This window comes from Alligator sinensis, unplaced genomic scaffold (genome assembly GCF_000455745.1).
Source record: "Alligator sinensis unplaced genomic scaffold, ASM45574v1 scaffold453_1, whole genome shotgun sequence".
In the NCBI taxonomy this organism is placed as follows: domain Eukaryota; kingdom Metazoa; phylum Chordata; order Crocodylia; family Alligatoridae; genus Alligator; species Alligator sinensis.
Genome location: NW_005842485.1, coordinates 880874 through 900136, shown reverse-complemented (window position 1 = coordinate 900136; position 19263 = coordinate 880874). Strand labels below are relative to the sequence as shown.

Genomic DNA, 19263 nt, shown 5'->3' with positions numbered 1-19263 from the left:
AAGTCAAGTGTCCCTGCTCCATTGCCTGGGAGGAACAGAGAAGAACCTCTCTTAGCACCGAGGGACTCGTTACTTTGCTTCCAACAAGATGCTGGGCAGCCAGGTGGATCCCCGTGTCATGGACGTCCCTCCTCTCCATCCTGCCAAGTGAAGCCCAGACCCAGGAAGAAACTGAGGCTGCAGGGGTCTGGGACCACGGGGAACTCACGGAAAGGAGGAGACGCACGAGACGGGGATTTTCTTGGGGGGAAACGAACGCTCCAGAGACTGTGGAGGACTCACAGGCACAGGCAGAGACGCCATCTTCTGAGACGCAGCTCCTCAGGGCTGGGAGGTGGAAATATTTCCGGGGCGAGGCCACAGCTCCCTGTGGGGCTGCGTGTTTGGACTCTGTGCGTGACGGACTGGCCTCCAGCCCACCTGCCTGCCCCAATGCTGGATCACAGAGCCAGGATGGACAGCTCCAAAAGGGAGAAGGTAACTTCCCACCCCCCACCCTTGAAGGGTTTCTTTTCCCTGCTTGCTCTGCATTTGTCACTGACCTCTGTGAGGACCATGACAGGCCGTGGCTTTGGAGGGGGGTGTGTTCATACTGCATTGGTCCCTGGGCCAGTGCCCCTTTGAGACAAGTAATGAGTCCTTTGTTTTAAGCTGCTTCCAAGTCCTGTTCCTGGACTGCCTGTATCTGTCCCTGGACAGCGGTCCTTGGGGGTGCCACAGTCCTGGGGATCCCAAATCCAAGGCTGCTTAGGGAGCATTGGGCTTTCATACTCACCCAAGGCAGCAGGTGTTTGGGGGTAGAAGCCCATGCTGTGCTCTGTTGTGCTGTGATGGATGAAACTGGAGGGCAAGTTGGGGGAGACATCACCATCCTGCTACTAGCTGCTTGGGCTTTCATGATGCACCCACACCCAGGGCCGTGGAGCATTGCCTTGTTTTCTGCCTGGCCCCTTGGCTTTGGCACCCTCTTTACGGCTGAGGGCAAAGGGGCAGGTGCGTACGTCTGGGCAGGGAGCTGCAGAAAGGTGCCTTGCCTGCTTGTCGTGTGCTGGACCTCTTCCCCATCCCCATCCCACCTCCCCAAATCTGGAAAGCAAGGGAGAGACCCACCTCAGGTAGTACTGAGCCACAGCATAGGTGAAACTTGCTTGTGGTCTCTACATAGGAATTGGTGCTGAGGGGAAGGGGAGGGCCTGGTGAGGGCAGGGATGGGGTGTATGTGTTTGGGGGGAGGGAGAGCGTGGCCTGGGTGGCATATCACTGAGGTTGTGACTGGGAAGAAAGGCCACGGCTTGGCAGCTGTTCTCTCTGCAAGCTTGGACTGGGCATAGCTTGCTGGAGCTGGACTGTGCAGCTCTGGGCTGCCCTGCTCCCAGGGGATAGGGCTGTGGGGGCACCCAGGAATCATCTAGACCTTGGGTGAGTGGAAACCCATAGGCACCGAGCTGCACTGGAGGGCTGGTATGTTTGCTTGGGACTCAGGCATTTGTCTGCGCTCTGCCTAAGATGTCCTTTGCTCCAGCCAGGATTTCCAGCCTGGCACGTAACAGTCGGATCTGGGCAGCAGGGGAGGAGGAGGCACCTGCTGTGTCCCTGCTTGGACAGCAATGCCTCCCACAGTGTCTCCTCAGAGGCAGGTGGCCTCGTTAGGGCAAGAGGCCTGGCACAGCCACCACCTGCCCCTGCCTGGCACCACCCTGGGGGCTCCTGGGTTAGGCTGCATCCCTGCTCTGCGCGTAGAGAGCCCAGGCGGGGAAGGTGCCTGCGTAGCTGCAGCCCGCTCTTTCCCCACAGTCGCAGGGAGCAGAGTGGGCAGGGCCGGGGACCAGGCACTCGCCTCTAGTGTGATCTTTTAAATATTAACCCAGCGGCCAGTGGCTGGCAGGGGCAGACCCAGCCCCACAGGGACCAGGTCCAGAGCAATTCATAGCATAGGATCTGCCCTCCTGGAAGCACAGGGCTGACTTCTCCCTAATTTCTGCTCCCTGCTCCCTCCTTTGTGCTGCCCAGGGCCCTAGTTGGTCTGGGGTATCCATGCAGCCCCCCTGTGCTGGCTGAAACAGGCATCAGTTCATGCATATCCCCCCTGGAAGGATCTTCGGGATCCTGATGATCTCTACAGTGTCTCACTGCTTCTTCTTAGAGTTAGAGCAGCAACCTCCTCCTCCAGCCCCAGGACACTGAAAGCCTTCCCCACCTGCCACACTGAGGAGCTCCCAAGGGAGGAAGAGTCAGTTCCTCCCTGCCCTGCTACTTCCCTGCAGCTGACAGGGCCTGGTTCCTCTTCCAGGCTGGTGTAGGTCAGGCCTTGAGCCTGGCAGCCTTATATGAGGCATGAAAGGAGAGTCAGGCCATTGCTTTTATTCCCATCACCCTTTCCCCTGTGATGGTCACAGCCCCACACCAGCCAGCAGGGAACTCCCAGGCCCCCCAACACTAACCCCGGCCATCACAGGCAGCTGCATTGCAGCACCCCGTTCATAAATGTTTCCACTGTCTATCCCAGCGTGCTCCACTGAAAGTGAAAGTGAGGATGCTACAGGGCCCGTGTGTGGTCCTGGCTGGGAGGTGCACAGCCCATTTGATTAGCTGAGTGGTTCAAAGAGAGTCCAGTACCTTTTTGTGAGCCTTTTGGCACATATGAAATCCCCCACATATGACAACCAGCCTTGAGTGAGGATATCTGGGGCAGCTCCAGGATAAGGGGGAGGTTTTAGGAGATTCCCCAGGCCGAATGTTGTTGTCTGTTTGCTGCAGGGCTGATCTGTTGGCTCTGGGATTTGCATCCGTTTCTGGCTGAGCTGGCTTTGCTCGCCAGGTCTTAGCCTGCTCCAGCCCAGCAAGGGTGTGAGGGGAAGGAGGCTACAGGGACTGGAGTCCACTGCTATGAAGACCTGAGTACCTGATTGCTTAGCTTCTGCTCCACTGGCTCCACACTGGGCCGTATGTGTGGGACTGTGGGCCCCCGTCTTAGCTGGGCATGATTGGGATCAGCCTCAGAGTGTGAGTGGGATGGATCCCATTCAGAGAAGGGATGTTCCCTAATGTCTTCCTGGCCAAAGCGCATTTCCAGGCTGCCTCTTCTGCTCCCTATTACCAGAGGCACATGGCAGAGATGCTACCCCAGTAGCTCAGGATGCCTAAGGCAGTCAGCCTCACACCCAACTTGCCTCTGCAGCTCAGCCCCTTGGCCAGGCTCCCCTCCTAGCTGCAGCAACACCCATCTTTCAGAGGCAGCTTCAGCAATCCACCCATCCACACCCCACTCCCTGACATGGCGTAGCAGGGTGGGACTGACTGGGCTCTCCATACCTTCTTCCTTACCAGCATGGGGTCCTTACCGCCCAGAGCAGGATGGTCTACCAGGTCAATGATCATATAGTTTCATAGTACTTAGGGTCAGAAGGGACCTAAACAGATCATCAGGTCCGCCCCCCTGCCCTGGGCAGGAATGGGTGCCAGGGTAATAACACTCCAGCCAAATATCTATCCAGCCTCCTCTTGAAGACCCCCAAGGTAGGAGAGAGTACCATTGCAGAGCCTAGCAACCCTAACTGTAAAGTAATGTCTCCTGATGTTCAGCCTGAACCTTCTCTCTAACAATTCGTGGCTGTTATTCCTAGTAACCCCGGGTGGTGCCTGAGGGAACAGAGCCTCCCCCAATTCCCGCTGGTCCATGAGACAAAGCTCAAGGTCTCCATGCCAGCTGCAATTTCCCCGGCCCACTGCACTATGGGGCACTAGGAGAAGGGAGCCACAGAGACAGGGCTGCCTGGAAAGACTGGATCCTGGACCTACCAGACTAGGCAGGCTCAGCATTCAGCCTGGTTACGACTGACCTGGCCTAAGAGTCCAGGTCATTCCTCATTTGTGGTGGCAGCAAGTTTTGCTCAATCCAGTACACCTCTGAAGGACACTGCATTGCACAGGAGGTAGTGGATGGCATAGCTTAGGGAACCCCAAGGCTTCAGCCATTAGGACCCCAATAGCAGGAGATGGCAGAGAGGGAGGTGACTGCACTCTTCCAAGGCTGCCATAGCAGAGGCAGAGGCACACTTTACCCTGGAGGGCAGGACAGGTGATCATGGAGTATTTGGCAGCAAGGCAGATTGAGAACAGCCCTCAGGAGAACCACCTATAAGAACTGCAGGAGAATGGAATCTGGACCCCAAGGAGGTGGTGGTAGCTCCTTTGCGAGAGGGCTCTGGGCAGAGGCTGGAGGGGTATCCGTTGTGGGCTGGATGTCCTGCCTCTGTGCAGGGGGCTGGAGTGGGTGATCCTCCAGGTCCCTTTTGACTCTGGCATTCAAGTAGCCTCATCTGGAATAAAGAACAAAGACATTGTGTTTGATCTGCCCTCTCCTTCCTGATCTCCCTCAGCTTGCTGTGTGTGTGTCTGTGTGTGTGTGTATAACAACTAGAGAGTCAAGATTCAACCTTCAGTACACATAACATCTGAGGACATCAATGTAGACCCCAGCTCCCCCCTGCTCTGGGCACGAAAAAGAGAAAAGTACAAAGAGGAGAGAAGTACCTAGTGCTTTCATCTTGGGGAGGCAGGGCCTGAGAGTCTGCTTGAGCTGAGTGCTGGGGAGATTGAGGAACTATGTGGATTGGAGCATGGTGATGACATGTTCTTGATCAGGAGCCTACAGCCCAACTTTCATGTCTATACACTACTTTCAGGTGTCCTCCAATAGTCTGCTCCATCCACAGCATGAGCAAATTGACCTCTCCTCCTAATTACAGGGCCCCAGGCAAGTCAGAGACAACCCACATCACCCTGCTTTGTAAGAAGGCTCTGGGGTTCCCACCAGGCTCTGCGATCAGTGCTATCCAATAGCACCTCCCTCCTGGGGTGACTCTCAGTTCCTTTGTACTCATCTCCCTCTCTGAGAACTGTGCTGTTTCTCCCCCTGAGGTAATACAGTGCAGCTTAGGAATTGGTTACTATCCTTTTAAACAGCTTGCCACAGTGGTGCTCACAGTGTCCTCCGCTCCAGGAGCCAACTGCGTGTATACCTAGCTGGGCTTGCAGGGTCATAGGCATCCCATGGTGCCTCTGGGGTTCCCTCACAGCAGGTCTGTGGCAGCAAGACAAGTCTCTGCACATGGATGACTGTGTTTTGACTCCACCAATTAGCCCCAGACCTATAGGTCCTCTACATACAGCTTTCAGATGGGGCTGATGGTGCATGCAATGTACAGAAACAGCTGGGGCAGGCCTCAAGGCGATGACGCACCTGTTAGAGAGGCCAGTACCCTTTGGCCAACCCCAGCTCCCACCCTGTGCTTGTGCTGTGAGGCGAACAGATCAACCCGCAGGGAAGACTGACCTGTAGGAAGTGCGGGAGAGTGGAACAGTTCCAAACAGAGATGACGTGGGATTGTGAGGGTAAATATAGAGCAGTCAGGTGGGTGTGAATCACTGAGCGTATGCCTGTGTGAGGAGAGCACCTGCAGCTTGGCTCAAACAGAGGGAGGAGTTGAGATTCACAGTGATGATTTCAGGGGATAAAAGAGTTTGTGACGGGACAATAGACCAAGTGCTGACCAGCCCACCTGAGGACATCCATCCGGGTGGAACCTACAGAAGACACACAAATCATGGGGTGACTCTGCCCCTTGAACCCAAGGGGCAGCCCCAAGTCCCCTGGTTGGGGAATATCAGCACGAGCTCAGCTGAGAGCCATGGTGGGACTGAGCTGCCAGCCTGGCCTTCTACCGGCACTGATCTACACTTACTGGGTTGCCCTGGGGACAAGCCACTGGTGTCTTTCTCAGACCATTGATGCCCTATACCAGCCTCTCCTGGGGGCTTGTACTGCCCTGACACAGAGGGTTCATGTCATTCACAAGGTCCCTCGTGGCATCTGAGTCCCTTCACCCCCCAGCTGAGTCCATGATGCTTTAGCTGGGGGAGCTGCTGTGACTGCCCAGGGCCAAGTCACCTGGGAGGATTCATTCTCTCAGGAGAAGTGGAAGGTATAGAGATACTTTAAGTGGGAGCCTAATTTTCTGCAGAGCGGGACTGAGACTCTGGGCCCCCTTGAGATGGCTGCTTCCTCGTCTCCAGTCAAGGTGAGCATCTGTGGGACAGAGATGTGGCTGGGGAATGTCTGGGGGGCAGGTTGCTGGCTGCACCCTGCAGAGACAACACAACCCCAAGCAGGGAGTCCAGGTCTGCAGCACTAGCTTCTCAGTGTCACGGCCCTGCTTGTGGCCCCATTCAGAAGGTCTTGGCTCCAAAGGGTATAAAGAAGCCATTTTCTTAGGATGGGATCTGCAGAAATGCACAACAGCCAGACCCTGCCTTGACTCCAAGAGGGATGAGCCTGCCAAAGGCTATTCAGTTGGCAAGCTGCGCTTTCAATGTGCCCCTCAGGATGGAAGCAGACATTTGTGATGCTGAGAGCCCATGGCATTAGTGTGAGAGAGTGTATACTGTCTCCTGTATTAGGCACCTCCTTGCAGTACATGAGAGCCTAAGGCCTGGACAGTGTGAAACCCAGACCAACTTGCCACACTTACTTGGCTTTCACACCTCTTCCAATGCCAGGAGGGCTCAATCCCTGGCCTACGCTCATCCAGCTGAGTTCAGCTGGTGTTACAGGCAGCAGTCAGATTCCTGGCTTCCTCTCTGCTCCCTTCAGACATCCATGCTGTACAAGAGCAGCAGGACAATGATGTGAACTGCCCAAAAGGGTGGTGGGCCCTGCTTTCCAAGCAGAGGCAGGGCAGGCATCTCTCTGGGATGGGTTGGGACCAACACATCCTACTTCTGGGCCCCAATGCACAAGAATGGGCCAGCTTCATGTTGAAGAATGACATAAGAGGCTGCTCAGCACCCCCCAGCTTGAGACCAAGGGGTATCACAGAGGCGAGCCCCTACTCCAGGAATACACTTCCTTGCACCCTCCCCAAGCCCTGGTCTCTGGCTCCCCTGCTCCTCTCCCCTCCCAGGCACTCACTGGTGTCTTTCTGGTTCCAGGTGGAGCAGATCTTGTCCGAGTTCAGGCTGAAGGAGGAAGACCTGAAGAAGGTGATGTACCGCATGCAGAAAGAGATGGACCGGGGTCTCAAGCTGGAGACGCACAAGGAAGCCTCTGTGAAAATGCTGCCCACTTATGTACGCTCCACACCCGAGGGCTCAGGTAATGTGGCAGCCCACTGGCAGGGAAGCCATGGTCTAGGCTCTTACCTCTTGCTTCCCAGGCTGCCTTCCTCCATTGGAGAGAACCTGGTTCTCCATGTCTTTCCCTTCCAGGTCACTCTAAGTCACTCCATGGACCCCTCCATCGTCACTCTAGGGCAAGGGTGGGCAAAATGCACCTGTGGGCCGGATGTGGCCCACCAGGCCATTTTATCTGGCCCACAGGGCCCCTAAAAATTTAGAAAATTAATATTTACCTGCCACTGGCTGCCTGTCATGTGGCCCACGATGGCTTGCCAGAACTCAGTATGCAGCCCTCCACCCAAAATAATTGCCCACCCCTGGTCTAGAGTGTCTGGTAACTTGCTTGCAAACTCTGCTGCCTCGGGTGGCAGCCAGGCCTGACCAATGCCTATAGCTCTGGGCAGTCAGCAGGGGCAGATCTGTGCTAGCCTGCTCTGAGCCATGCCCAGCCAGCAGATCCCTGCCCCCTGCCCTTACAGTACCACTAGCCATGACATTCATCTGCTATGCTATCTCTGTGGTCACTGCAAAATCCCATTCCCCCAGGCAGCAGAAGGAAGCTTACAACCACCATGGAGGGAGGTCTGTCGGCATCACACGTGATGCTGGAGCAGGTGGTAGCAAGAATTCACATTGGAGGGTCAGTTTAATTTGCTTAGGTTACAGACCTTGGCCAAACTGGGCCCAGCTGGACCCACCAAAGAGAAGCGGCTGGGCCTGGAAAATGGACAATTATAGCAGCAAGGAGGGTCCTGTTTGCAAGCTTGGATTCCCAAGCAACACTTCTAAGCTACCATATTTTCTCATACACAACATGCACCTTTCCCTCAAAAGCCAAGAACTGAAAATTGGAGGCTGCATTATATGTGAGAGATACAGCAAGGGCAGTTTTTGCCACTTGCTGGGCAAAAGTGAAAGTCACATCTGCAGCAATCGAAAGGGAGCAGAGCAATGAGCAGGCTCGGCTTGCTCCCGGCAGGCAGCTGCTACTCACTCTCTACCAAGAAAGATTATTTTTTTCTTCATTTTGCCTTTTGAAAACAAAGTGTGTCTTATATTCCAGGCTGTGTTGTCTGTGAGACAATGCGGTGTGAACTTCTTCATACAGGGTGGTTCACCTGTGACTCATGAAGGGTAGTAAACACCCAGAGAAGGGGATTTTTCTCTCTCTGAAAAATGTTGCCTTTTGTTTTTCAAATGACACCACAACTGTGTGGCCAGGAAGCACTTTCTTTTGTTTTATTACTCAATAACCATTTTTTTTTTTTTTGCAAACATACAGTGAAACTGCATTTGACTGAAACATTTCTGGGGAAAATTCAGCCAACAAAATCTGATGCTTGGGGTTTTTCAGGGATTATTTTCTGGTAAAACACCACAGCTTCTTTTGGGGAGGGAACACTTGGACCTGAAGTTTTCCAGGTTTCTAATGCAGGAATCAAGCCTTTTTCCAGCCTCCAGGCAGAAAGGTTCCAACAGCAATTTTTTAACCATTACCGACAACTTATCACTGCTGTAGTGCCTCAGAGGCTGTTGTGCAGCAGCTGGTGACTAGGTGCTGCAGAAACACAGCACAATGATGATTCAATAGCTCTTTAAATACTTATGCTCCAGCACATGGCAGACTGGGATTCTGTAGTCTCTTCTTTTTATAAGCTTGCATTTGCCAAGAAATGGTTTAGTAACTCAGTTACAAAGCCCACGGGGCCTGGAGAAAGGGTGGTGGGCCTGACTGACACCGTGGTCAGTAGAGTTATTGATCCCAGGGCCAGAAGGGGTGGGTGTGATCCCCTAGTCTTGCCTCTTGCATAACACAAGGGATTTCCCAAGTGCAGCCCACTTACTTGTGATTGGATTGGAGGAGATCTTCTAAACAGATGCCCATTCTGGATCTCCAGATCATGGACCCTCTCCCATCTCTGGCTCATTTGACCTGATGCCTGTTCATCCTCCTTGATTGCACGTTCTTAGAGCGTGGCTGACGGAGACATCTGGAATGGCTCTTCTCCACATGGAAGCTGTGAGAACAGAGCAGAGCTAGCAGGGAAGGGAAGGATTTGTAGCTATTTCAGCCTATTGCTTGCTAACCCCCTTTTCCCAACACTGCGCTGCAGCTTCTCTGCTTCCACCTGCGTGCGGGGATCACGGCTGCTGGCTAAGGATCCCTTCTGAGCTAGGCCCCATTTCCTCTGGTGTTGCAGAGGTTGGGGACTTCCTCTCCTTGGACCTTGGGGGCACCAACTTCCGGGTGATGCTGGTGAAGGTGGGCGAGGGTGAGGAAGGGCAGTGGAAGGTGAAGACCAAGCACCAGATGTACTCCATCCCAGAGGATGCCATGACCGGGACAGCGGAAATGGTGAGTGCGGATAAAAAGGCCAAGAAATCCATCAATAAGGCTGGGGCTACCCAGAGCAAAAGGAGGCTGCTTCTGGGTCTTCTTTGCCTTCTTCCCACTTGTCAAAGCTGACCCTTTCAGTTTGGAACAAAGCTGAAGCCATGTTGTAGCTATTCAGGCTGCCCCTGATATAATTTTGCTTTTCTGCCCTGATTGCATTCATCCTGAACAGCACTCCTATCTGCCCTCTTATTAATACTTCTACTCAGTGGGTGTCTGGGAAGAGGCAATAACGATGTGTGTCATTTGAACAAATGCGTGGATGAGCTGTGCTAACCAGGCCCTTAGACCTTGTGGGGGATGGAAGAGGATGGAGGGGTTTTTTTTCCTCCTCACAACCCAGACCTTGCAGGCCTTAGCAACCTCATTTTTCCTTTTTGCTACTCACATGGCCTCTTCTCCCAGTCTCCAGGCAGCTGGGTCCACTTGCATCCCAGCCACAGCCCACATCAGTTGTGGTCCCCACCCACGCCATTGTATAGACCACCAAATGCTCTAGGTACTTGCCCAGCTCAGAGCTGTTCACCCTTCCCAGACAACTCTGCTTTACCCTCAGCAAACCCAGGAGTCCTGCTTCCAACCCCCACATGTCCAACAGGAACCAACAGGGTACAGAGCATGGGGCTTGGGGCTGAGGTCTTCCCTCACTGGCATCAACCCCACCTGTACCTCCATGTGGGAACAGAGCTGCCCACATGGGCTCAGCAGAGGTGAGGTGAAGCCACGTCCAGCTGTGCCAGCACCAGGGCTTGAGGCTGCCACAGCAGTGGATAGGAGCCATGCCAGGGGTTTTGCAAGCCTGGCTGTTGGGATATGCAGGTTGCATGGGCTGGAGGAGGAGGAGGGCACCCTCTCGTGGGCGACCGCAGCCTCTGCAACACTGCACTATAGAAATCTCACACAGATGGCATGGTTTTCAATGTACAGCCACCGGAACAGTGGCAGTGTCCAAGGGAAAGACAGTGCCTGGCCTCTGGAGAGCTGAGCCAGTTGCGACACGCTGGGTGCAGCAGTATGGAGCCAGTGTAGTATGTGTCCCCTGCCCCACAGAGGTGCTGTTGCTGTCTTGGCCCCAGGAGGCACTGGGGTTGGGCAAGCTGAAGATAGGTTCAGTCGCCCAGCAGAGCCTGCACTGAACTCAGCCCTGTCTCCTCCAGCTGTTTGACTACATCTCTGAATGCATCTCTGACTTCTTGGATAAGCACCAGATGAAGCACAAGAAGCTGCCACTGGGTTTCACGTTCTCCTTCCCTGTCCGGCATGAGGATATTGACAAGGTGAGGTCTTGCCCTGCACTTGACTGGGAGGCTCCTTGGGGCAGCAGAGGCTGCAGGAGGCTGTAGATGGGGCATGGGGAAGGACTTGGTACAGGGAATGTTTCAGCTGCAATGCCTGGCCCTACCTGGTGCCATGGAGCTGCCACCAACACCTGCATGTTGCATTCCAGACCCAGAGCCACCTCCTCTTGGGCTGGCATCTTTGTCCAGATGTGAGCCCCCCTTTGATCCCCACCTGCATCCTCTTGCCCTTCCAACTCCAAACCTGGCCCATGCAGGGAGCCACAACTGCCTGGAAGCAAGGGCCATGTTGGGAATGCCCCACGCACATGCGGATGTCCCAAGACAGATGGCTGTGGTCTCTGCATCTCCCTCTCTTTTGCAGTACCTTGTCCTAACCCTTCTTCCCTCTGGCCCCACAGGGAATCCTCCTGAATTGGACCAAGGGCTTCAAGGCTTCAGGAGCTGAAGGGAACAATGTTGTGGGGCTCCTGCGAGATGCCATCAAGAGACGAGGGGTGAGGAGGCTTGTAAGGTTCTGTTGAGATGGGTATCACACCGTGGGGCTGCTTGAGGCACAGTGTGCCCATGGGAGGAGGCCTCTAAGATCCATGGAGAGCCTGGTTGTACAGGAGTGTCCGTAGCTGCCATGCGTGCATCTGTAGGGCAGCCCCAGCTTTCCCTGGGCTCCCTCCTGGCAGCAAGACCCTACCCCATAGCCCATGCCTCTTCTTCCCTGGCCTCTGTCCTGGACATCATGGACTCTCTCTCTCATGTCCTTCTCTGCAGGACTTCGAGATGGATGTCGTCGCCATGGTCAATGACACAGTTGCCACTATGATCTCCTGTTACTATGAAGATCACCGCTGTGAGGTTGGCATGATAGTGGGTAAGATTCCTGACCACCTGGACACCCCTTCCAGCACAGGGGTCGGGGGCAGGGAGGGCAGCACATCCATCAGAGGTGGGGAGCCACTTCCTGCCCTTGATTTATTTGTCTTCAGCTGACTCCCAGCAGTGCCGTCACAGGGGCTTGGCAGGGTCCTATCAGCAGCTCTGGGCAACGGGAAGCCTCATCCTTGGAAACGGCTGCGGTAGCCATCTGGCAGGCAGGGCAGGAAGGGCTGTGCTATCTGCCTGGTCTGGACTGGTTGGCTGGAAGCTCTGGACTTGCAAGAGCACTGAGATGTCCTGTTGAAGTAATAAAAGCTGGCTCCCACTGTGTGCACCCACCTGGAACCCCCCATTGGTGGGGACCAGCGGGCTCATCCCACCCAGCCACAATAGGTGTAGATGAGGTGTTGCATCCTCCGCCCCACTGTATCAGAATATCTGAGACTAGCATCGGCAGTGATGGAGCCAGCTGGGGATTTCACACTAGCAACACTCAGCCTGGACAAACACTGCTTGCCATGGGCCAGCCTGACTTCCTTTCACTTCATCAGCATCAGAGGTGAGCTTGTCTTGGAGCTGGAGCCAGCAGCACACAGGCTGCTCTATCGGCCAGGTCCCCTCAATGCAGGGGTTCTGAAGTGATGTCACTGTGTTCTTAGAAGCGATGTCAGAAGGACAAGTGATGCAGATTGGTCAGCACTGTGATGTCACTCCTTATAGGTAGGGCTTCCCACAGAGGTATCAAGGATGTCGTCTCCATCATCCCCTTATTCAGCGGCCCATACATCCCCTTCATCAGCCGCCCACACAGGGCAGTGGCTCCCACCCTCCAGACGCACAGGACACCTGGGAGGTGGAGGACGGGGATGAAACAAGTGTCGAACACATCGCAGGCAGTGAGAACAAATCTGATTCCAGATGGAAATCTCTGCTAATGACTGGAGGTGCATTGAGCAGGAGTTCAAAGCTCCTAAATCTCCCCAAGGCCATGGGGCTCCCGGCAGCCTGCCCCATGGATGGGAAGTCTCTGCCTGGTGGTGTAGATTGCTGCATCGACTGGCTTTCCACATCAGCGAGCAAGTCCTGCTGACCCTTGCTCCTGACCTCTGTTGGGTCCGTGTTTGCTTTCCAAGCCAATGGTGCTGCGAGCATGTTCTCTAGGAAGAGTCTGGGAAGCTCCAAGTCCCTGCAGAGGAGTTTGAGAAGTCTTGGCAAACCCCAGCACTGAGTAGGGGAGCTCTAAGCAGGAGGCCTCGGGGCTGGCTGCTGCCATCACAGGAAGGGGGTCTATCAGGCCCTATGTTGTTTGCATGAAGGTTTGCTTCTGTTTGCAAGCTGGAGAAATTGGAGCTGGAGTTCCAGATTCAAGCTTGACTGTGCAAATTCAGAGACTTCAACTGATGGAGGTGGCAAACCCAGAGCGTCATCAAATGGGCCATAAATGCAACGATTTGTCTCAGGGGCAGTCTCACAGAGCTGAAGCCATAAACATCCAGGAGTAGGGAGAGCTCCTTGAAGCTGTCTAAAGCACAACGATAAATGCCCATGCTCATTCAATGCCACTAAGACTCGGGGTCCTTGCTCGAAGACTGAGACCTGAAGTAGCAATATTCCAAGGAAAAACCTACTACACCACAGCCAGGGAAAGGAAAAAGCCATATAAAGCAAAGCTGCCTAAATCGCTGTTCCAAAAGCCACTGATAGCTGTATTTTGCAGTATCCCATTCCTCTGTGTTTAGGTTCAACTCTAGTTTGGCCCCAATAATAGTTAGTTAGTTATTAGTTATGGTCATGAAGGCTAGTACTACAGGATGGTGGAGATTGTTGCTTTTAGGGATGGCCCATGATTGAGGCTCCCGGGTGCTATTACAATATACATCCTCCACGTCCTAGAGCAGCAAGGCAGTAGAATAGACGCTCAGGGGAGTTGTGGACTCTCCATCCCTGGAGGGTTCAGGAAGAAGTTGGATAGGCACTGGTCGGGGATGATCTAGGTGTAGCAATGCCTATTTTCTATCGTAGGTAATTCCCAGATTTCTGGGCTTTTCTGGTTGTCCCCTACCCTCCCATTCTGCTACATGTCTCAGGATGTTTTTAAGTCTTCCTCAGAGGCATTGGGTGCTGGCTGCAGCCAAGACTAGGGATGGCGATTGGGCTGTGCCAGTGCTCCTGCTGGGACTAAAGCTGGGTCCTGGCTAGAGGGTCTTGCCGTCTGCTTAGGGTCAGGCCAATGCTGCATTGAGGGTCAAGAAGGAATTTTACCCCCTGGTCAGACTGGTACGGACTTGGGGTGTGGAGTGGAGTGGTTTGCCTTCTTCTGTAGCTGGGGTTGTGGTAGGACATTGGCTGCTGTGGTCTCCCTGCTTTACCTGTGGCAGGTTTGAGTGTGGGATCTGTGTTGTGTCAGGATTTCCTGAACAGTTTAAATTATGAATTGTCTGGGATGGTTTGGATGGGATGATCCTGCCTCAGGCAGGGGTTGGACTGGATGTGACTTCTGGAGGTCACTTCTAGCCTGACTTCTCTATGATTTCTATGAAGATAAAGCCCTTGGGATCCTCAAGGATTTCTGGGAGAGACATTCCCATGGCCTTCACAGGCAAGGCATCATAACAAATGGATCATGCTGCTGGCAAGGAAGAGCTCAGCCCTTCCAGAGAGAAGAAAGCGACTGGAAAATGGGTCAGAGCGTCTGTGACGTGCTAGTTGGGTCCCCCCCCCCATTGGACAGCTGGTGCTGGAAAACAGTGCGTGTGTGTGCCCGCTGATCCATGTGATGCTAATACGGCACTGAACTGCTGAGGTGGCAGCCCCTAGGAGCAACAAGTCTCTTGGTATTAAGTGCAAGCCACGTGCCAGGGCTGGCCCGGGCAGACCGATTGTGCTCTCTGGGAGTGACCTGAATCTGTTGTTTGGGTGATAAACAGTGCAGTGCATAGGCCAGAGCCTGGGTGCAACCTCTGAGTGCACCCTCTGGAGATGAGATGGCTGAGCGGGGAACGAGGCACTGGGCCCTGCCTCCTGTGTGCTTGGGAACCTTTAAGAGGATCTTAAAGGTTGTGCTGCCCACCCCACTGATTAGGGATGCCATTGAGGTCTGAGCCAGGCATGACTCTCATCTCCATCACCGTGGTGTCCTGCAGCCTGCACCCTGGCTGCCCACACTGTGCAGCTTGCTTCTCCAGCATGGCACAATGCTCTATCCCAAGGTCCCTTATGGGGCCCTTCTAGGACTCAGTCAGTGGGCAACTCTCTCCTTTTGGACAGCAGAGATGGGAAATGGGGTACAGAGGGGCCAGATGTCTGGAAACCGGGCGTTATGGGTGAGACCTGGAGATCCAAGTGAATTCCGAACATGTGTCAGGACAGGGTTGCCTAACTCGTGGCACAAGTGCCAGGAGTGACACCAGCAGCCTCTGTGTGTGGCACATTGCTGACTGGGGAGGGGACAGGCAGTAGAGGAGTAGCTAGGGCAGTGAACAGAAAGCAAAGCAACCGATGGGACAGGGGACACAGGGAAGGGAGCAGAAAGTAAAGCAGCTAATCAGGCAGAGAAAGGGCATGGGAGTGGCATTTGGGGGAAGGTACAGGGCTAATTTATCATACACTTCTCCCCCCTCCCCATGAGGAGGAGTCATGCTGGAAGCTGGAAGCTGAGCCATGCTCCCACAGCCAGGCAGATACTCTGTGGAGGTTGACTAGAGGGGTTCAGAGTCCAGATCAGTGACTTGATGATCAGCCCTCGGTCCCAGGGTAGACACAGCCACCCTCTACAGAGCTTGGCTTCCCCTGCTTCCCCTTACCCTGCATGACTAACACAGTCTCTCCCTCCGGCAGGGACGGGCTGCAATGCCTGCTACATGGAAGAGATGCACAACGTGGAGCTGGTGGAGGGCAATGAGGGCCGGATGTGCGTGAACACTGAGTGGGGCGCCTTTGGGGCCTCGGGGGAGCTGGACGAGTTCCTCCTGGAGTACGACCGCGTGGTGGACGAGACTTCACTTAACCCCGGTCAGCAGCTGTAAGGAATATGACAGATACAGTTCACCTCGCTGCTCGCTGCTTTCGGGTCGCGCGTCTCTGTGCTGTGGGGGCTGTCGCTTTGCCTCCTGTCAGTGGGAGCTCAGAGGGGGTCTCTTCCTGCAACTCCCTCTTTCTCCTGCCCCAAAGCTGAGGGCCTGAGCCAGGGGGTGGCTGGCTAACACACTGGCAGTGTTTGCTGCCCAGAAAATGTGCAGAGCCCAGCAAAGAGCGAAAGAGGTTGTTTTCCTGGTGCTCACACAAAATTAGCCTCTATTATCAGGCCATTAATCTCCGGGGAGAGCAGCCTCAGCTGGATGGCTCCATCACACACACCATGAGTGCCCCAGCAAACGCTTGCCTGTGTGCATAGCCCCCACCATGTAACACACTCTCGTGTACATCCAAACGCACATGGGCCCGCCCCACCACGCACATCCACAGGCACTGAAACGTGGGCCTTCTACACACTCAGAAACTGGCTGGTCCACACCCTCTGCGCTTACTTGTGCTCTGGACTTCCTAACAAAGTAGTGAAGGCAACAAGGCTGGGGTACCTCCACAATGGAATGAGATAAGGATATAGGACAAGAGGATTGTGGTTCCTACAGTAGGATCTGGGCATGCTGAACTGTGATGTGGTGTCTGCATGAAGGGGTGGAAAGGAAACTCACCCTCCACAGTGCTTGCTTGCATGCCTAGGGGTCTCATAATCCCAAAGGGCTCAAAAGTTAGGAGGGACCTCAGGGATCACAAATGCAGCTGTTCCTCAGTCATCCCTGCCTAGTGCTTATCCAGCCCCTAGTTGAAAATCAAGAGTGAGGGAGACCTCCATCCCTCTCCTGGGCAGTCTGCTCCCCTGCCTGTCCCAGCAGTAAGGAAGTTTTCCCTGAGACCTAATCCACCTCTATCCTGTGGCAATGTCCAGCCACTGCTTTGTGCTTTGGTCTCTGGGACAAGGGAGACTAGATGCTCTTCCTCTTGATGGCAGCCTTTCAAATATCAGGAGACTGTTATCATATCCCCAGGATATCCTGTCTTCCCCAACGACACATGCCTAATTCAGTGTTTCCATGACTAGCTCCAGAGGGAGTGAAGATACAATGAGGTCTCTGTAGAGGGTGGGGTTGGGTCCAACACAGCACTGCTCAGATTGGTGAGCAGTGGTGAGCAGATTGGTGAGATTGTCAGGAGAGCGCTGGAGACGCAGTGCTGCTGCTGTTCTAGGCAGTGGAAGGCAGACAGGTGTGTTGACATGGGTGGTGGGCAAGCGTGCCTGGGAGCCTGTCCTCACTGCCCTGACTGCTGCCCTTGTTCCTGCCCAGCTATGAGAAGATCATTGGCGGGAAGTACATGGGGGAGATTGTGCGGCTGGTGTTGCTCAAGCTGGTCAATGAGAACCTGCTCTTCAACGGAGAGGCCTCGGAGAAGCTGAAGACCAGGGGTGCCTTTGAGAGCCGCTTTGTCTCACAGATTGAGAGGTACAGGGGGCTCCACTGCTGCCGCCTTGCACCCTAATAGCCTGCTGACATCCCAGGGCAGGCTGGGGAGGGGTCTTGGAATTCCCCAGAGGTAGGAGAACTGATGGAGTAGAGGGGACAACACAGGCCTGGGCAACACTCAGGCTCTCGTGTCCCCACATTACCACCCTATGCCTTGAAGCTGGTAGGCCATGCTCTGGGCTGGCACTTAGGTGGTCTGGGCTCCATACCCAGAGCTATTTGGCCTCTGCACTTCAGGACATACCTGATTAAGCCTCTAATCAATTAGTGATGAAAAATGACAAGAAGACAACTCATCTCCTGGGTAAAGCACTGGGAGGTCCATGGGGAACAGATGGGTCCTTGCTGGGGATTCATTAGCAGGAAGGAGGGTGCTGGGGTCAACCATGGGGATGACTCCTGCACCCTTCCTTGGGCTTTTGTCACTGGCTCCCAACTCTCCCCTTGCTCCCTGCCATTGTCTCATGGCATTGAGGGACCTTGTTCCATGACAAGGGCCCCTGACTGGCTCTCTCCCTCCCCGGCCCTAGCGACTGCGGGGACCGCAAGCAGATCTACAACATCCTGACGGCTTTTGAGCTGCTGCCTACAGTCACAGACTGTGACATCGTGCGCATGGCGTGTGAAAGTGTCTCCACACGAGCCGCCCAGATGTGCTCAGCCGGGCTGGCCGGTGTCATTAACCGCATGCGTGAGAGCCGAAGCCAGGACACACTCAAGATTACTGTGGGGATTGATGGCTCCGTCTACAAGCTCCACCCCAGGTGAGACCACATGAGGAGCCTGGGAGGGACAGACAGCCCCCCATAAACCCTTTTTAGTTTGTGCACCATCTCCTTGGCTCCTTCCTTGCCTCTGCAGCTGTTGGTCTCAGAGCAGAGGGTTTCCAGACAGCAAATTGCAGCAAGCTGATAGGGTGCAAACCCTAAGCTGTAAGAGCAGTGGGGCCAGGGGCCAAGCTGCCCAAGGGAGATGGGGAGTGTCCTTCAGTTGGATGGGCGTGTCTGGAACAGCGCATCTTGCCTCTGTGGGCTGGGGTTGAGCTAGTTGACCCTCGCAGTCTCTTCCAGCCCTGTGGGATTATTGTAGGGCGCCATCTTCCCCAGGAGATATTTGGAAGCATGGAGCATCTCCCAGCTGCTCCAGATGGTAGCCAGCAGTGTGAGAGCTGGTGAGACCACTGGACCTAACTCCCTCCTTCTCCGTCTCTCTCCAGCTTCAAGGACCGGTTTCACACGGCTGTCCGGCAGCTCACGCCTGGCTGTGACATCACTTTCATCCAGTCGGAGGAGGGCAGTGGCCGGGGGGCCGCCCTCATTTCAGCTGCAGCGTGCAAAATGGCTTGCATGATTGGCCATTGAGGGGGTGAGCGGGGATTGACCTAAGGACTATGGCAGCAGAGGCCACGCCTGGGACATGGCTCCCTCTTGAGTTCTTTAGAGCGCTCCCCAGAGCCGAGAGACAATGAGGGAGAGGTACCCAGTGGGAAGGGGGAGAAGCCTTTTCCAGCCCAGCATATCCACCCGCCTCCAGCCTGCTCTGCACCATGCCCTCACCACGCCAGGTTCAGTCTCTCCCCTCGCTGCCCCTATTCCCTCCTTTGCTGCTTCCGAGCCAGGCTCACGCCATAACTGTGGAGATCTCCTCCTGCTGTTGGTTTGTGGGGCACAGCAGGGGCAGGGCTTCACCCAACCACCCTCTTCTGATTGGCTCAGCGCACGAAAAGGATCCATCAGACATGGCCAATCAGCATGAGCGGCAGTCACAGATCCAGCTTCTCTCAGCCAATCAGGGCCCTGGGCCTCTCTTTATATTGGTTGTGAATGACCACCTCTCTTGAGTTGGCTGGCGGCAGGATGAGGCCAGGCAGGGAATGGTCCCCTGTGCCTCCGAACCTGAGGCAGGAAGCATGTCTCCTCCCTAACCCCTTGCCTTCACAGGGCCCTCTCGCCCAGCTGTGGCCTGACCGTGCCTGCTTAGAGAGGTACCCTTAGGAGCC

The 19263-nt window shown here is 54.8% G+C and overlaps 1 protein-coding gene across 1 annotated transcript; it reads left to right on the top strand.

Annotated features, from left to right (window-relative positions):
* Positions 1-432: 432 nt before the first annotated feature.
* GCK (glucokinase) lies at positions 433-18955 on the top strand. The gene is made up of 10 exons (XM_006031178.2): positions 433-477; positions 6991-7153; positions 9378-9532; positions 10729-10848; positions 11271-11366; positions 11638-11737; positions 15580-15763; positions 17088-17243; positions 17795-18028; positions 18481-18955. The coding sequence occupies exons 1-10, from the start codon at positions 433-435 to the stop codon at positions 18623-18625; spliced, it is 1398 nt and encodes a 465-aa protein (XP_006031240.1). The 3' UTR covers positions 18626-18955.
* The last annotated feature ends 308 nt before the right edge of the window (positions 18956-19263 follow it).

What these genes read in the sequence shown, in the direction of transcription:
- GCK (XM_006031178.2), top strand. Translation starts at nt 433, where the DNA reads ATGCTGGATCACAGAGCCAGGATGGACAGCTCCAAAAGGGAGAAG. An exon ending in ACAGCTCCAAAAGGGAGAAG is followed by an intron (nt 478 to 6,990) that starts GTAACTTCCCAC and finishes TTCTGGTTCCAG; the next exon opens with GTGGAGCAGATCTTGTCCGA. An exon ending in TGAGGTTGGCATGATAGTGG is followed by an intron (nt 11,738 to 15,579) that starts GTAAGATTCCTG and finishes TCCCTCCGGCAG; the next exon opens with GGACGGGCTGCAATGCCTGC.